General features: G+C 37.9%; 1 protein-coding gene across 5 annotated transcripts in view; it reads right to left on the bottom strand.

Moving 5' to 3' along the window:
• EYA3 (EYA transcriptional coactivator and phosphatase 3) overlaps window positions 1-17,716 on the bottom strand; it is a 96,362-nt gene that overhangs the window by 16,186 nt on the left and 62,460 nt on the right. For all 5 annotated transcript variants that reach the window (XM_084874967.1, XM_084874969.1, XM_084874968.1 and 2 more), the window contains 5 exons: window positions 13,592-13,677; window positions 9,610-9,793; window positions 6,935-7,074; window positions 4,009-4,092; window positions 2,221-2,310 (listed from right to left, as the gene is read on the bottom strand). In XM_084874967.1, coding sequence (XP_084731093.1) covers window positions 2,221-2,310; window positions 4,009-4,092; window positions 6,935-7,074; window positions 9,610-9,793; window positions 13,592-13,677 — 584 coding nt within the window. The remainder of the gene's footprint in view (window positions 1-2,220; window positions 2,311-4,008; window positions 4,093-6,934; window positions 7,075-9,609; window positions 9,794-13,591; window positions 13,678-17,716) is intronic.

Here is a 17,716-nt window from a genome sequence, read left to right as displayed (position 1 = left end):
TTTCAGTCCGGCCAGTAGAAGTCTAGTACCGACATGACATATTGTAAAAACACCACGAACAAGGCTGGAATGATGAAGTACCTGATGGCCTCTCTTGGAGGATCACTCTCACCCCCCTTGCTGGCCATCTTCTTTCAAGGCCTCATTCACAGAGCACAGTCTTCATGAAACCTTAACCAACCCAGCCCTCACTTATACTCTTATCTCAATCGTTCATTTTTCCAACAGCTCCTAGGTCTGAGCACAAACTCCCTCACATTGTCAGGTGTGTCCATGGTCTATACTAGGTTGAAAGTTCTATTACACTGTGGGCCTCTTACAACACGACCCCTATCTTCTATCTCCTTTGTACTCCTCTGTCTAGTCCAGTGCCCTTAGGCAGCATGTACCCAATAAGTTCTTGCAGAAGAAACAGAGGTTGGTAGAGTGTAGTATCTCAACTTAAAGTGACTGAAACAGAAATTTATAAATTCAACCCTGGTTCACAGAAGAGTTTGTCTAAGTCAACTCCTCCTCATGTTATCAAAGTGAGGTAAAATGATTTACCCAAGTGAGTGGTGGAAAGAAACTAGAAAGAGCCTTCTAATTCAGACCCAAGGTTCTTTCCACCAAACCCACATTAGTACTGAGATAAAGTGCCACCCACTGCCTAACTCTCACAGGTTTACTCCTCTGACATCACCTAGGGCGGTACTGTAATGTCCATCTGCATCAGAATCCTCTGGGGAAGTTTTTAAAAAATGCGTATTCTTGGGTCCACCCCAGAATGACTTGAATAGAATCTCTGGGAGTGAAGTCCTAGAATCTTCATTTTTAACAAGGTCCCCAGGTGATTCTTATGCCCCCTAAAGTTGAGAACCACTGACCTCAGGGGCAGGAACACATTCAGGTCAAATTCTTCACAGAACTTTCAGTCCTGAGTGAGGACTATGTCTAGAAAATCATTACAAATACAATTTGGCAATAATTACTGGCAGATAATAGGTTTTCAACAAATGTTTGCTGAATAACTCTGATGTCCTAACTTATCAACATGTGAAGTTGAGGAAAGATTAAAGCACCGTGGAGCTCAGACTAAAGTTTTAGAGTTAGAGCCTTATCAATTTAATTTGTTGGAGAATTGTCTGTTAAGTAGAACTGGGTTATATTTTAAAAGGAATAGAATTATTTCATGTTTATAAAATGCTATCTTATTTTACTTTAACAGTTTCGCTATTTTTAAAACTAGGTGTACATTTGGTATATAATTCAAAATTCAAAAGTATATAATCTGCTCCTTCCTACTTCCGTGCCCAGCAATGCATCCTCCTCCCCAGATAAACAACTGTTACTGGTTTCTTGTGTAGAATACCTGCTTCACTGAGGCCCAAAAGTGGGAAGATAACTTTCCTAACTTGGGACTCACACTCCAGTCTTCTGACTCCCAGTTCTGTGTTCTTTCCTCTAAACCATGTTTACCTCAAAGGCTAACTAAAATGTCAAAGCCAAAAAATTCACCAAGAAGCTCTCAGGTTTTCCTTGCACTTAACTATACAGTGACTCAGGATGTCCAGGCTAACCCATGGAAAATCAGCATTCATAAAATAAAATAAGTTACAGCAGTTACTTGTAGATCTGACAAATCTAGAGATTCTTTTAAGAAGGTAAAACTGAAGAATAGTCAAATATACTTAAGACCACAAATAATCGCCTAGGTGGTGTGGCTCAGTGGTTGAATGTCGACCTATGAACCAGTATGCCAGGGTTCAATTCCCGGTCAGGGCACATGGTTGTGGACTCGATCCCCGAGTAGGAAATGAGTGGGAGGTGGTTGATCAATGATTTTCTCTCATCATTGATGTTTCTATCTCTCCCTTCTTCTCTGAAGTCAATAAAAATATATACTAAAAAAAGCACACAAAAAAATCAAAACCACCTTATGTATTATTTAATATATATGAATAAATTGAAATTTTGGTATCAGTGATTTGCCTAATGGGTTGGCAAAACAGAGCTGGATCACTTCCAGAAAAACAATCAAATTTTTGAGCCAATAAAATTGAGGGCCAGAACCAAGATTGTGATGACTTAGCCAAGCCACTATTTCTACAAGACTATATAGATCTAAGTAACCAGCCTCTCCATACCCACCCTAACCACATATCCTCTAACTAAGTAAACACTAAATAGTTACTGAACAAAACGTTTCATTAAAGCACAGAAACAATTTAAAATGCTTACCTCCAAGTCATTGAAAAATAGGTGTGTATCAGCCACTTCAAAAATCATTTCTTCCATAGTTAAACCTGAGCCAATCACTACTGTTGGATCCTGGAATACAATAAGGAAAAATTGCTTGACTTGGTACTCACGGCACTGGTTCTGACTCTTAAAATATTTTTTTTTTTTTAAATATATTTTATTGATTTTGTACAGAAAGGAAAGGAGAGAGATAGAGAGTCAGAAACATCGATGAGAGAGAGACATCGATCAGCTGCCTCTTGCACACCCCCTACTGGGGATATGCCCGCAACCAAGGTACATGCCCTTGACCGGAATCGAACCCGGGACCTTTCAGTCCCCAAGCCGACGCTCTATCCATTGAGCCAAACCGGTCCCGGCTCTTAAAATATTTAAAAATTATTTGGGTCAAGGCCAACACAACACAGACCCACAATAGTACTTCCAACGATTACTGGTGCAATTTCATTCAGTAATAAGAATCTGGAATTGTGAAAAGTTAAAAATTTTAGGACTTTAGTTTCTAGAAGACCAAAACCACTTAAAAACAACAACCCTGCCCTGGCCAGTGTGGCTCAGTTGGTTGGGCGTCGTCCCCTGCACCATAAGGTTGATAGTTTGATTCCTGGTCAGGGCATATGCCCAGTTGGCAAACTCAATGCCCTGTAGGGGACGTTCAAGAGGTAGCCAATCTATGTGTTGCTCTCACATCAATGTTTCTCTCTCCCTCTCCTTTCATCGCTCTCTAAAACTCAATAAAAATATTTTAAAAACACATAACACCTGAATTTTTTGGGGGGGAAAATTCTGTTTCAGGAGAAACTCTATTACTAAAATATTAATTTTGTAACACCCATTATCTTCCCTATATGCACACACAGAGTATAACACCAGAAATCAGCTATCTGACATTCTCAACAACCAGGAAATAAGTAAACAAAGATGGAAGAGTCATAATATTTGCAGGAAAAGCAATGCACTTAGCTTATCCTCATCCTCACCCCCAATGCACTTAGTTTTAAAATGAACAACCAGGTCTTCATTTAAAGGCTGTATGCTCTTATTTTATTTACTTATTTACTTTATAACAGGCTAGTTATTTAGCATAGGAGCTTGCCAGTCTATATACTGAATGTCTGTGGAAATTACTCCTAACAAACATTTGTGACCATAAGGAATATATGGGAATAGTAAGAGAGCAAAGGAGGCATATATTTTTATAAAATGTATTCATAATACAGGAAAATAGGTGCCTGGAGGTAGTTTAGTGTAGAAATATATATGCAATAGCTCAAAAACAGTTCATTCCTGTATTAAAACTGATGTTTAGACTAATGACAAAACAAATTAAATTCTGCTTGGTATATTTAATCTAAGAAGGTATGTAATCTCTTTTAGAAAGATACTTTATATTTTATCTGTAATTTGAACCAGGTAAATAAAATGTCCAGTTTAGGTTGTTAAAAGTGACTTAAGGGATAATAGATTGGTCTTTGGAATATATAATCCTGAGACACCACTCTGTTTTGAGCATCATTCCAATATTTGATCTATACAAAATACCATTCTCAAAGAACTTCCGCTTTCACCATTTACCTCAGGTCTAGTGTCGAGCTTTATTATCATCTCCTCCTGACCATGTAGCCTGCTTGGTAAAAGCCACTAGGTGAAATTTAACATGAAAAGGCTAACAGGGTAAGGTGGAGGTAGCAGGGAAAGTGATTTTGGTTACCTGCTCTTATAGCAGAAAAGGGACGGTTACAACAAAGGAAGAAAGACACAAATTACCTTTCCATACTTCTGGGCATAGGATCCAGTAAGAAGGGAATGAAAGATGATGATGGTTTCATCCAAGTCCCACAGAAATACCCGCTGAGGGAGGAAAATATGAAAAATAATGAGTGAACATCTTTTCGAATCACAATGGGATAAAGTAAAAAATTAATGGAAAGCTGGAAAATTCACAAATACGTGAAAACTAAACACCACAATTTTAAATAACCAAGAATGAAAGAAGAAATCCCAAGTGAAATTAGAAAATACCTTGAGATGAATGAAAATAAAAATTTGTAGTATGCAGCAAAAGCAGTGCTAAGAAAGAGATATACAGCTGTAAATGCATAACTTAAAAAAGATCTCAATTAATAACCTAACTGTACAACTTAAAAATCTAGAAAAAACCAGAAGGAAGGAAATAATAAAAGTCAGAATGGAGATAAATAAAGCATAGAATAGAAAAATAATCAAGGAAAATCAACAAAACTAAAAGTCGGTTCTTTTTTCTTTTTTCTTTAATTTTTTTTATCCCCCCCCCCCCCCCCAAAGTCGGTTCTTTAAAAACATCTGTAAGCCCTAGCTGGTTTGGCTCAGTGGATAGAGCGTCAGCCTACGGACTGAAGGGTCCCAGGTTCAATTCTGGTCAAGGGCACATGCCTGGGTTGCAGGCTTGAACTCTTAAGTGGGGACATGCATGAGGCAGCCAATCAATGATTCCCTCTCATCATTGATGTTTCTCTCTCCCTCCCTCTCTGAAATCAATAAAAATATATTGTAAAAAAAAATCTAGCCCTAACCAGTCCAGCGCAATGGATAGAGAGTCAGCCTGTGGACTGAATGGTCCCAGGTTCAATTCTTGGTTGCGGGCATGCTCCCAGCAGGGAGTGTGCAGCAGGCAGCTAATCAATGCTTCTCTCTCACCGATGTTTCTAACTCTCTATCCCTCTCCCTTCTTCTCTGTAAAAAAAACCCAATAAAATATATATTTTTAAAAATCTATAAAATTGACAACTTTTAGCTAGATTAAGAAAAAGAAAACTCAAATGACTAAAATCAGAAATGAACATTTTTACTAATTTTAGACTTTAGAAATAGAAAGGATTATAAGAGAACACTATAAACAGCTGTACACCAACAAATAATTTAGATGAAATGAACAAATTTCAAAAAAAACAAACACAAAGTACCAAATGACTCAAGAAGAAATAGAAACCTGAATAGACCTTTAACTGGTAAAGTGGTTGGATCAGTAATCAAAAACATCCCAAGGAAGAAAAGCCTAGGATAAGATGGCTAGCCTGGTAAATTTTACCAAACATTTATTTATTTATTTATTTTTAATATATTTTATTGATATTTTACAGAGAGGAAGGGAGAGAAATGGAGAGATAGAAACGTCGATGAGAGAGAAACATCGACCAGCTGCCTCCTGCACACCCCCCACCAGGGATGTGCCCGCAACCAAGGTACATGTCCTTGACCGGAATCGAACCTGGGACCCTTCAGTCCATAGACCGACGCTCTACCACTGAGCCAAACCAGTTTCAGCAATTTTACCAAACATTTAAAGATGTCTTAAGCTATTCCAAAAAGTTGAAGAAGAGGGAACATTTCTTAACTCACTCTATGAAGCCAGCATTACTCTAATACCATCAAGAGAGTAAAAAGACAACCCACAGAATGGGAGAAAATATTTGTATATAATCTATAATAATAAAAGCGTAATATGGCCGAAACAGGTTTGGCTCAGTGGATAGAGCGTCGGCCTGCAGACTAAAAGGTCCCAGGTTCGATTCCGGTCAAGGGCATGTACATTGGTTGCGGGCACATCCCCCGTAGGGGGTGTGCAGAAGGCAGCTGTTCGATGTATCTCTTTCATCAATGTTTCTAGCTCTCTATCCCTCCCTCTTCCTCTCTGTAAAAAAATCAATAAAATATATTAAAAAAAAAAAAAGTGTAATATGGTAATTAGAACAGATGTCCTTCCGGATGTTATTCTGTCCTTCCAGTCAAAGCCAGGGTTTTGAGGGAAACCTGGGTCCCGGGTGCCAACAACCAGGTGAAGGAAGGACTACTCTTTTATTTTTTTATTTATTTTTATTTAAAAAATATGTATTTTATTGATTTTTTTTTTTTTTTTTTTTTTTTTTTTAGGGGATGTGCCTACTGGGGATGTGCCCGCAGCCAAGGTAAATGCCCTTGACTGGAATCGAACCTGGGACCTATCAATCCGCAGGCCGACGCTCTATCCACTGAGCCAAACCAGTTTCGGCTGGACTCATTTTTAAATATAGCTTTTCCCTTTATTAAATAATTATATTATAGAAAAACTGAAAATCAAAACTTCACTCTTATTAGTTTGTATGACTTTCTAGTCTTTTTATAATAATAAAGCCAAATGTATTCCCCTAGTAAATTCTTATAGTGTTTAACCACAGAGTAAATAAGGGTAAATCTCATTAATAAAGTCATCATTAGACAAAGTTTCTGGGAGGTTGCATGCTTCCCAGAAACTCTGTCTAAAGCATTCTAGTCTTCTCATTTCACTTGGAGGTTTTTGAATGGCGAACAGTATGACATTACTCGTGACACCCTCTGCTTTCTGAAGATACTGTGCTGTTCTCCTCTGGAATACAGAGAATAGTTGGTTCTTTCCCTTAAGGAGTTACCCGATTACTTAAATTCACAAAAGCTTTTTTGGTGCTTTTGGTAAAAGCATCTGAAATAATATGGAAAGTTATGGGCATAGACAAATGTGTTTTTACATTTCTCTTATCACTTGGCCAACTCAGTTTCTCCTGCCCAGGAATTAAAGGGAAGACAACACAGAACCATATTATTCCATGAGTTTCAGATATATATACACATATATATAAAATAAACTTAAGAAATGAAGAAAAAAATAAAGTGGGTAACTCAAAGGAGTTTCTTCCCATACTTCCAATTCACTGTCCTGGGAAGAGCTAGCATCAGCCTTCCTCTTGCCCCGGTTCTTTCCAGTCATGTTTTTCCTGGACTGGTCGTCAGCATCTTTACTTGGTGTAGTTTGGGACAAAGATGGGCTTGTAGAAGGGTCTCCTGAGAAGGAAAAACAAGAAGTTTATTACTCGTAGTTACAGAGCGGGAAGAGGGTCAGCAGTTTTTTATTCTTAAGAATCATATTGCAGAGATAAAGCATGAAAAACCAAACTTGAAGTAATTTGGGAATGCAGAACTGGGTACTGAACATCAATAGCTCTTAATCCATAAAGAGAGTTATGACTAGAATTTATACACCTGCATTCCAATGAAAGAACACATCTATAAAGTTGTTTTTCATAAAAAAGAAAAAATAGAATCTGAATCTGATCAAGCTTCTAGATCAGAGATTCTCAACTTGGCACAATTAACATTTTGGGCCAGATTAATTTTTGTCGTGAGTGTGCTGTCTTCTGCATTGTAGGATGTCTGGTTAAGCAGCATCCTTGGCCTCTACACTCTAGCTGCCAGCAGCACCTCACACAGTGTGACAACCAAAAATGTTGTCAAATGTCAAAGGGAGAGGAGGGAGGCACATAGCTCAATATTGCCTCTAGTTGAAAAAGACTGCTTTAGATCCATTTGCTAATGTACAATAACATACACAAGGCAGCAGGACATGTTAAACTACCCTATCCTATATAAAAAAAGAGGCAATATGCAAATTGACTGTCACACCCTTGTACAAGATGACCGGCAGGGTAGGGCAGTTAGGAGCAACCAGGCTGGCAGGGAAGGGCAGTTAGGGGCCACTGGGCCAAAGAGAAGGGAAGTTGGGGGCAATTGGGCCAGCAGGGGAGCAGTCAGGCATCAATCAGGCTGGCAGGGGAGTGGTTAGGGAATGATTAGGCTGGCAGGCAGAAGCTTTTAGAGGCAATCAGGCAGGCAGGCAGGTGAGTGGTTGGGAGTCAGCAGTCCTGGATTACGAGAGGCATGTCTGGCAGTCGGACATCCCCCGAGGGGTCCCAGATTGGAGAGGGTGCAGGCTGGGCTGAGGGACACCCCTTCCACCCCCCGCCCCATGCACAAATTTTGTGCACCGGGGCCTCTAGTAAGGCTATAATCAACACAACTGAGGGAAATGCTATGGGATAAGCAATAGTTTCTTGAACAAATAAAGTACACAGGGGAATAAAAAAAGAGATGAAGGAATTTATAGATTTAAAGAGAGAAAATATGTATCTTCCAATCACAATGTATGGATCTTACTTGGATCCTAATTTAAACAAACTGTAAAAAGAAAAACATATTTATGAGAAAATAATATTTATGAGAAAACCAGAAGAATACCTCTTGGTACTTTATGATATTAAGAAATTATTGTTGAATTATTTTAGATGGGATAATGAAATTGTGGTCATGTTGAGCATTTATCTTTTAGAATAATGTCTAGAATTTGGAGAGGAAATTGGATGAAGTATAGTTGAAAAAAAGTTTTCCTATGAGCTGTTATTGTTGAAGATGGATGTTGGATACATAAGGGTTCACTATACTACTCTGACGTCTTGTCTGTTTGAAATCCTCCATTATTCAAAAGTTAAAATTGTTATGAAGAACAAAGAGATTTAGAGAAACAAAATCAAAACTATCATTACATGTAATAATTTCAAAGTTACATAATTTTGAAGTGACCATCTGTATATCCATTACTTAGAAGACTGGTAAAGGCACACAGAAAACTACTTTAGTTGATATAGAGCACTATTTTTTTTAAAATGCATGAGAGCTAATAACAATAAACAGTCCTTCCTCAGGTGATATATGACAGCAAACTTTGAGTGAAATACAGAGGAAGACAACTATCACTATCATCAAATTTTCATGAAAAATAGTGATGAATAAAAAGTATGGCCCAACCAGTGTGGCTCAACGGTTGAGAGTCAACCTATGAACCAAGAGATTATGGTTAAATTCCTGCTCAGACACATGCCTGCTTTGCGGGCTCAATCCCTGGTAGAGGGTGTGTAGGAGGCAGCCAATCAATGATTCTCTCTCATCACTGATGTTTCTCTTCTTCTCTGAAATAAATAAAAATATTTATGTTTTTTAAAGTGTGTGCATATGTTTATTGAATGTGTCAGGGTTTGTTTGTTTTTAACCTGGACACCATAATCCAGTGAAACATTTCAAAGCTAAATGCACAGACCTAAATTTGTAGATAAAATTTTTCATGTTTCTTTAGATTTTCTTAGAATCTTAAAGGGATCCATGACACAGAAAAAGTTGAGAACTACTGCTCTGAAGTTTAGCAAAAGTCCAAAATATTCAGACTAAACTGGAATCCTCCAACTTTTATAAAATGTGCCATGATTCTGAAGTTCCCTGTGACAATCATGTTAGAGCTATAGAAGGGGGGGTGGGATAAAGTAGGAGTCATAAATGCAGTCTTTTCATTCTTGGTACTTTTCTGTTTACAGCATCAGGTATTACATTCAACCTGCCAATGACTTGTTACAGTCTGGCTTCAATGTTCATATACTCCTGAGAGAGAAAGCTAATAGCATGGTAACAGTAGCTTAGACCAGAACAAAATAATCTTCACCATCGCCTATTGAAGTGCCCTTACGCCGAAGTTTCTAGAGCTGTGGTGCTTACCAGAGGAAAGTCTCTGTGCTGCAGGCGCAGGTACCATGACGCTAGGCTTCTCTGTCTGGTATGTGGTTGCTGCTAATGTGGAACTCTCAGCATCATTGTTAGTTTGGCCTGTGACTCCAAAGCTGGAGCTGGGGTAGCAGGTCTGGTACTGACTCTGACCAAGGATAGTATAGGTGGGATAGTCCTAAAAATCAAGGGTATTAAGGGAGAAAAAAATAAGACTTTTAAATAAAGCAAAACATTAATTTCAACAAAAAAGATTTCATGCCCTTCTTATTCGTAATTATTTTCCTTACACATTAATTTGGCTTCTTATTATATCTTCAATTAAATCAATTCTTAAAGAAATGATTTTCAAAATGCATTCTGTTGGAAACCTATGAGTCAAGAGGAGATACCTCATGGCTGTCTGGAACGGAGAAAGGCTGAGAGAGAAAGGTCCCAGGCACTCTACACTTAATGTCCCTTTTTCTAAATGTAACAGCTCTCTCTCTCTCTTTTCTTCCTATTTTATGTATTAAATTTCTAGATAAATATCTGCATGGAATTCTTGAAGAAAGATCTACTTTTTAATATATTTTATTGATTTTTCACAGAGAGGAAGGGAGAGAGATAGAGAGTTAGAAACATCGATGAGAGAATCTCGACCAGTTGCCTCTTACACACCCCCTACTGGGGATATGCCCGCAACCAAGGTACATGCCCTTGACCGGAATCGAACCCGGGACCTTTCAGTCTGCAGGCCGATGCTCTATCCACTGAGCCAAACCGGATTCGGCAAGACCTACTTTTTTTTTTTTTTTTTTTTTTAAATATATTTTATTGATTTTGTACAGAGAGGAAGGGAAAGAGATAGAGAGTTAGAAACATCGATGAGAGAGAGTCATCGATCAGCTGCCACTTGCACACCCCCTACTGGGGATATGCCCGCAACCAAGGTACATGCCCTTGACCGGAATCGAACCCGGGACCCTTCAGTCCCCAAGCCAATGCTCTATCCATTGAGCCAAACCGGTCTTGGTAAGACCTACTTTTTAAAAAAGTTTATAAACTGCCTGGCTGGTGTGAACCAGCAGGTCACAGTTCGATTCCCCGTCAGGGCACATGCCCAGGTTTCAGGCTCCATCCCTAGTGTAGGGCTATGATTTTCTTTTATCACTGATGTTTCTATCTCTCTCCCTCTCCCTTCTTTTCTGAAATCAATTAAAAAAAAAAGTTTATGAACTACTGCACTAGATGGTAGTGCTTCTAAGGACAGAAGACCTTAAACAAAAATGATCACAAATCCTACATTAAAGTTTCCCAGTTTAAAAACTTTCTTTCTAAAATAATCAATGTTTAAGTCCTAGCTGGTTTGGCTCAGTAGATAGAGCGTTGGCCTGAGAACTGAAGGGTCCCAGGTTCAATTCCTGCCAAGGGCACATACCTGGGTTGCAGGCTCAATCCCCAGGGTGGGGTGTGCAGGAGGCAGCCGATCAATGATTCTCTCTCATCATTGCTGTTTCTATCTCTCTCTCCCTCTCCCTTCCTCTCTGAAATAAATAAATATATATATAAAAAATAAAATAATAAATGTTTCTTTAGAATATTCAAAGGGAACTTTTGGTGGTGTCACGAGCACATACTTGTAAAAACTTATCAAACTGTACAATTTAAATCTGTAAAGTTTATTATATGTCAATTATACCTTAATAAAGCTGTTAAAAATGGGTTATGATGTACAGCTCAAAAACACAGCTTAAAAAATTCCATCTATACTGAAGTTGATGAAAAACAGAAAGACACTAACTGATCAGACTAATTATTTGTAAAGAATATATAAGTATCTACCCTAAGTGAGGGGGAGGGGATGTGCATAGGTGGGAAAATGGATTATTATAGAGAGTAAGTCATACTAGCTGTACTCAAGGGAGTTAAAAATTTAGCAGGAGCTAAGAAAAAAACACATTTGCAACAAATTAGCAATAAATTATATGTCAAATGAGTGAAACACAGAGGAAGACAAGTATCATAGTAGAGTGTTTACTGAGATAAGTAGGCAGAGGGAATAAATACAAGAATAGGCTCTGAAAAGATTACATTAAGAAGCCAGAGATGTTCAGCCTGGTTGAAAGGATCCCTATAGGCTTGAATGACTGGTTAAGGAATATGACTTGGATTGTTTAGACAATGGTGATTATCAAATTCTAACCAACAAAAAAACACACAGATAATGAGCAGGCAGGTTTAGGATAAAAAGTGACAGTTAGAGAAAAGTAATCAGATGTTGTTTAGAAATGGACAAACGTGGCAAAAAATGAGATGAAAAGTTAAATACAGTAATTCAGGATTAAGGGGCTGGAGGACAAAACGTGGAAAAAGAAAGAATTCCAGAAAAAGCTGGATTAGGAATAAGTGAGGAAGAAATATTGTTGACTGGTCTAGGCCTACGTTTATTAAAAAATGGTCTCACTAACAAGAATTGAGAAGTCCTAAAGAAAAGTGGTCTTACTGTTGGAGAACAGGTGACAGGAAAATGGAAGAATGAAAGGTTGTTTTTAGATATGGTAAACTTAAGGACATAGCAGGGCATTAAAAAAAAAAAGCCCACTAATAAGCAGAAAGCCTGTAGATACCATAAGGTTATGACTAGAATCTCTATTTCAGAGGTAGTAAACGTGAACTTGTGAAAGTGGTTAAACATTCCTGGGGATGGAAAACTAAATACAGACTGTCCCTGATACAAAAAAAAGCTAAGAGAGGAAGAGAGAGAGATGTACCCTGAAGAGTGCCAGGTACACCTTATCCCTATAGGAGGAACTCAATAAATATTTGTGGATTAAAAGATGAACAAATGCAGGAACAAACATAAAAAAAAATGAACCAGAATAGCAGTATGTTAAATGCAGCCAAAAAAAAAAAAAAAAAAAAAATCTATGGATATAATGGTTGACAATATTAATTGCTACAGAGAAAAAACAAATAAAAACATAAACAATAAAGGCACTGAAAGACATTATCAGTGATCCAAGATAAAATGTTAACAGAACAATGATACAAATCAGATCACAGCCCTGACCAGTTTTTCTCAGTGGATAGAGCATTGGCCTATGGACCAAAAGGTTTTGGGTTCAATTCCTGGTCAAGTGCATGTACCTTGGTTGCATGCTCCCCAGTCCTGGCAGGCAACCAATGGATGTGTCTCTCTCATGTCGATGTGTATCTCTCTCTCTCTTACTCTCTTTCTTTTTTTTTTTTTTTTTTTTTTTAAATTTAATATATTTTATTGTTTTCTTGAGAGAGGGAAGAGAAAGGGACAGAGAGTTAGAAACATTGATGAGAGAGAATCATCGATCAGCTGCCTCCTGCACACACCCCCACGGGGGATGTGCCTGCAATCAAGGTACGTGCCCTTGACCGGAATCGAACCTGAGACCTTTCCGTCCATAGGCCGATGCTCTGTCCACTGAGCCAAACCGGTTTCGGTTCTTACTCTCTTTCTTACTCACCATTTCCTCCCTCCCTTCCACTCTCTATATAAATAATTGCAAAAATATCCTTGGAATGAGAATTAAAAACAAACGAACAAACCACAAAAAATTCACAAAGGAATTATAGTATTCATTCCACAAATATTTATTTTGTGCCAGGCAATTTTTTTTTTTAAATCTGGAAATATGTAAGTGAACAAAAGAAAGAAATAAATCCCTACCCTAGTAGAGCTTACATTCTAAAAGGGGCAAGGTAGCAGGTAGAGACACACACAATAGATAAAGGGAGCAGATAGAACCATATCATTGAGAGGCTTAGCAGAGAAATGAGAGGACCTGGATGGTGGCCTGAGAAACCATCCAGGATACTGGTTCTCAGGGCTTCCAGAGAAGGGTCTCTCCACAGCATATGCCGGTTGTTTTATAGAATGGCAAATTGACAATGAAAAGAAGAGAGGAGGAGCTAGCTAGATGAACCCTATCAAATAGGATAATCAAAAATAGCACTGTACCTGGTTTGAGATGCTGGAAACTGCTGCTGCTGGAATATTGGCAATTGTGGATGAAGTGGATATCAGGCTGGCATTTGTGCTTGAAGCTATAGGATTGAGAATTTTAAGAGACATTAAAGATATTATGTGGAACAATAAAGATTGATTAAAAAAAAGATATGTGAAAAGCTAGAAGAAATTCAAAATACACTGTATCTTAAATAAACAGGTCTCTAAAGATATAAAGAACATTAGCAAAGGAAGCAAGTACTAGTTTTGTTCTTTAATATCCTATACCCGTGGTCGGCAAACTGCTGCTCACGAGCCACATTCGGTTCTTTGGCCCCTTGAGTGTGGCTCTTCCATAAAATACCATGGCCTGGGTGAGTCTATTTTGAAGTGGCATTAGAAGTTTAAGTTTAAAAAAAATTTGGCTCTCAAAAGAAATTTCAATCATTGTACTGTTGATATTTGGCTCTGTTGACTAATGAGTTTGCCGACCACTGTATACCATAACTTAGAATTGATTAAACAGTTCAAATATTTTTCTGTTTTGACTTGGGTCTTTATTCCTAGAAGGATACATATTCTAGTACAATGCACTGGTTCATACTAATGATACCAATAAAGTCAGAAGCCAAACCAAATGACTGTAGCCCCATCTTTTCTGGCATAGGAAATGACTTACCTGTAACATAGTCTATTGACTATCAGTAGAAATAATAAGAGATCTGGTAAATCCACATGTAAATCCTACACTACTAGTATAGTATTTATTGTCACTTGCCCCAAATTATGCCTTTCCTGATGCAGCATAATTACTCTGAGAGAGTGATGGTCCTCCAAATTCAAAGGTACTTGAAGTTGCTTATTGGGCACTACTCAATGGAATTATTGTGATCAACAAACACAATAATCTGGCATTTAATGATTTTCTGGAAAAATTCAGAAAATATTAAGTAATATCTGGCCAGGTAAAAATGTACCCTATAAATTAATTAAGAGTGCCTATCTTGAGATAAGGAATTTGGGTTAAGTTTTTCATTCCTTTCTATCACAGATTCCATCAGGATTTTAATCAAATCCTCAGTGACTAGTATTTGCCACAGAAACTACTTTTCAGGTGGACAATGTATCTGAGATTGGGGTAATGGTCCTTAGTTCCTCTCACTTACTTTTCATAAGCACTTAAGCCTGGTTCCCATTGCAGTCACAAACACCATAGGGTTCAACATCAGGTAAACCCAACTACCTACCCCATTAGCAACAAAGTCCTCTACAGGGAAAGCTAATAGAAAAACTTCCATTAAGAATAAAAGAAATGCAGAAAAATTTGCAAGTACTGATAAAAATCAAAGGACATTTTTTATCCCTTTCCTTAAGGATACTCTGCTTAGGAGAAAATCTAGAAGAGATTAAGGTAAATTAGATATAAACAATAGCTAATGCTGCAATGCCAGCTTTCATATGAAGAACCTGGACAAAGAAGAATTAAAGTAATTTGCCGAAGCCGGTTTGGCTCAGTGGTAGAGCGTCGGTCTGCGGATTGAAAGGTTCCGGGTTCGATTCCGGTCAAGGGCATGTACATTGGTTGCGGGCACATCCCCGGTAGGGGGTGTGCAAGAGGCAGCTGGCCAATGTTTCTCTCTCGTCGACGTTTCTAGCTCTCTATCTCCGTTCCTCTCTGTTAAAAATCAATAAAATATATTTAAAAAAAAAAGAATTAAAGTAATTTGTCCATAGCCATGGAGCTAGTGGTAGATATTAAGATGATAAAAATGGGATCTCCCAATTCTTTGTGAGTTGCAGATTTACAAACAAAAGCAGCAGTAATAAGATATGCAATAAAAGGTACAAATTCAGAGGATCAAGTAAAACTCAAGTGATAACTCCTATTCATATATATCTAAAGGCTTTTAGCTCTCCAAATGCCAATGGCATAGCCAACTGTTTTGGGATAAGTCTCCACCCCTGCTTTGACAATGGAGCTGTGAACCCATAGAAAGACAAAGCATCTAAGAACCATGCCCCGCCCCCACCTCACCCCATCCCTTAGAGGTCTAATTAGAGAGCTCTACTCAGAAGACTTTGGTTATAGAACTGTGAGAGGCAGCATTGAATTAGTGACATTGCCCCATAGCTGGAGGGTTAATGGCACATCAAAGTTGCTGCAAGATTTCGTTTCTATCCACCCCTTTAATTTTATATATGTTTCTCCACCACCCTTATTCACCCTGGCCTTTTCAAGTTACTCAAAACAAGAGGATCTCTGCCTGGATTGTTCTCCCTGGCCTGCCCCCCTCCTCCTCCCAGCATGATAGCTCCTCCTCAGAGAGACTCTCTCTGACCCCTCTATTGAAACTAACTCCTTTCTTGTTTTCCCAGTCATAGCAACCTATTCTTTATTCCTTTCAGAGCACTTTTCAAAAATCTATTTATTTACTTGCCTGTTTTCCTCGACTATTTTGTAAGCTCCATGAAAACAGAATCTTAAGATATTCATTAATTCAATATCTAGCAAAGTGCCTGGTCTACAGTAAGTGATAGTAAGTAGTTGTGGGATTCATTTATACTTGTATACACGTATACCTTGTAGAATTCATGTATAGTATGTCAAGGTCATCAAAAACAAGGAAAGTCTGAAAAACTACATAGTCAAGAGTAACCTAAGGAGACATGACAATTAAAGAAAATGTGGTATACTGGATGGGATTCTAAAACAGAAAAAGGATATCAGGTAAAAACTAAGGAAATCTGAATAAATATGGGCTTAATTAGTAATAATGCACTAATAATGGTTTATTAATTGTAACAAATATTCCATTCTAATGTAAGATGTAATTATTGGTGGAAACTATGTACAAGGTTGGGGGATAAATATAACTCTTTATACCTTGTGCTCAATTTTTCTATGAATCTAAGACTATTCTAAAAAATAAAATCTATAAAAAAAACAAATCTGGTCAACGAAAGATATTATGTATTACCAACAACATCAAAGCCCTTCATTAAAAGTCAAGATTGAGCTAAAATTAAATTTGAAATTTCTGTAATTAATTTTGCCACTTGAATATTATCATTTAAACCATCTCAACTGAAGAAAATAACCAGATATTGGGCCATATAACAAACAGTGTAGGAAAAAATTAATATTAAAAAAAGCCAGATCTACTTAGTCAAAGGGTTTTCATAAACACCGAGGTATAATAAAGGTTTTGATCAGAGCTGAGGAAGCCAGAGAGGAACTGGGTTTTTGAGATCATTTCACCAACTTCACAAAGGAAGAAGGGCTGCTGTCAAGGATAGAATGCTTTGGGTGGAATGAGGAGATACTGTTGCTGTTTTGACCATTAAAAAAAAAAATTTTGCCCTAACCGGTTTGGCTCAGTGGATAGAGCATCAGCTTGTGGACCAAAGGGTCATGAGTTCAATTTGGTCAAGGGCAGGTACCTTGGTTGCAGGCTCCTCCCCGACCCAGGCCCTGGTCAGGGCTTGCGCAGAAGGCAACCAATTGATGTGTTTCTCACATTGATGTTTCTCTCTATCTTCCCCCTCTCTCTTCCACTCTCCCTAAAAATCAATGGGAAAATATCCTTAGGTGAGGATTAAAAAAATAAAATAAATTTTTTCAATTATAGTTGACATTCAATTTGGTGAACTTCTGCCTTAATTTCTGTGCCAAAGTTCTAATGAATAATACAATGAACCAATAAATTAACCAGAAAAAGGGATGAAAAATAAATTTAGATATTTGCCACTACAGATTCTTAATTATGGGAAGATTTATATTGATACCATGACTTCAATATTAAATATCATACATTTTCAATCATAAATCACTCATGCTCTGTGGTCAGATTGCCCAGCTAACACCCTCACTTTATTATTTACTAACTTTGTGACCTTTGGCAAGCCACTTTGCTTTTTCTGTGTCTTTTGTCCCCCCACATCCCCCATTTAAAAAAATATATATTTTATCGATTTTGTACAGAGAGGAAGGGAGAGAGATAGAGAGTTAGAAACATCTACTAGAGAGAGTCATCGATCAGCTGCCTCTTGCACACCCCCCACCGGGGATATGCCCGCAACCAAAGTACATGCCCTTGACCGGAATCGAATCTGGGACCTTTCAGTCCCCAAGCCGAC

Source organism: Pipistrellus hanaki (assembly GCF_964339955.1).
Source record: "Pipistrellus hanaki genome assembly, chromosome: 2".
Classification (NCBI taxonomy): Eukaryota; Metazoa; Chordata; class Mammalia; order Chiroptera; family Vespertilionidae; genus Pipistrellus; species Pipistrellus hanaki.
Note: the sequence above shows the minus strand (reverse complement) of the source record. Positions and strands in the feature narration are given on the sequence as shown.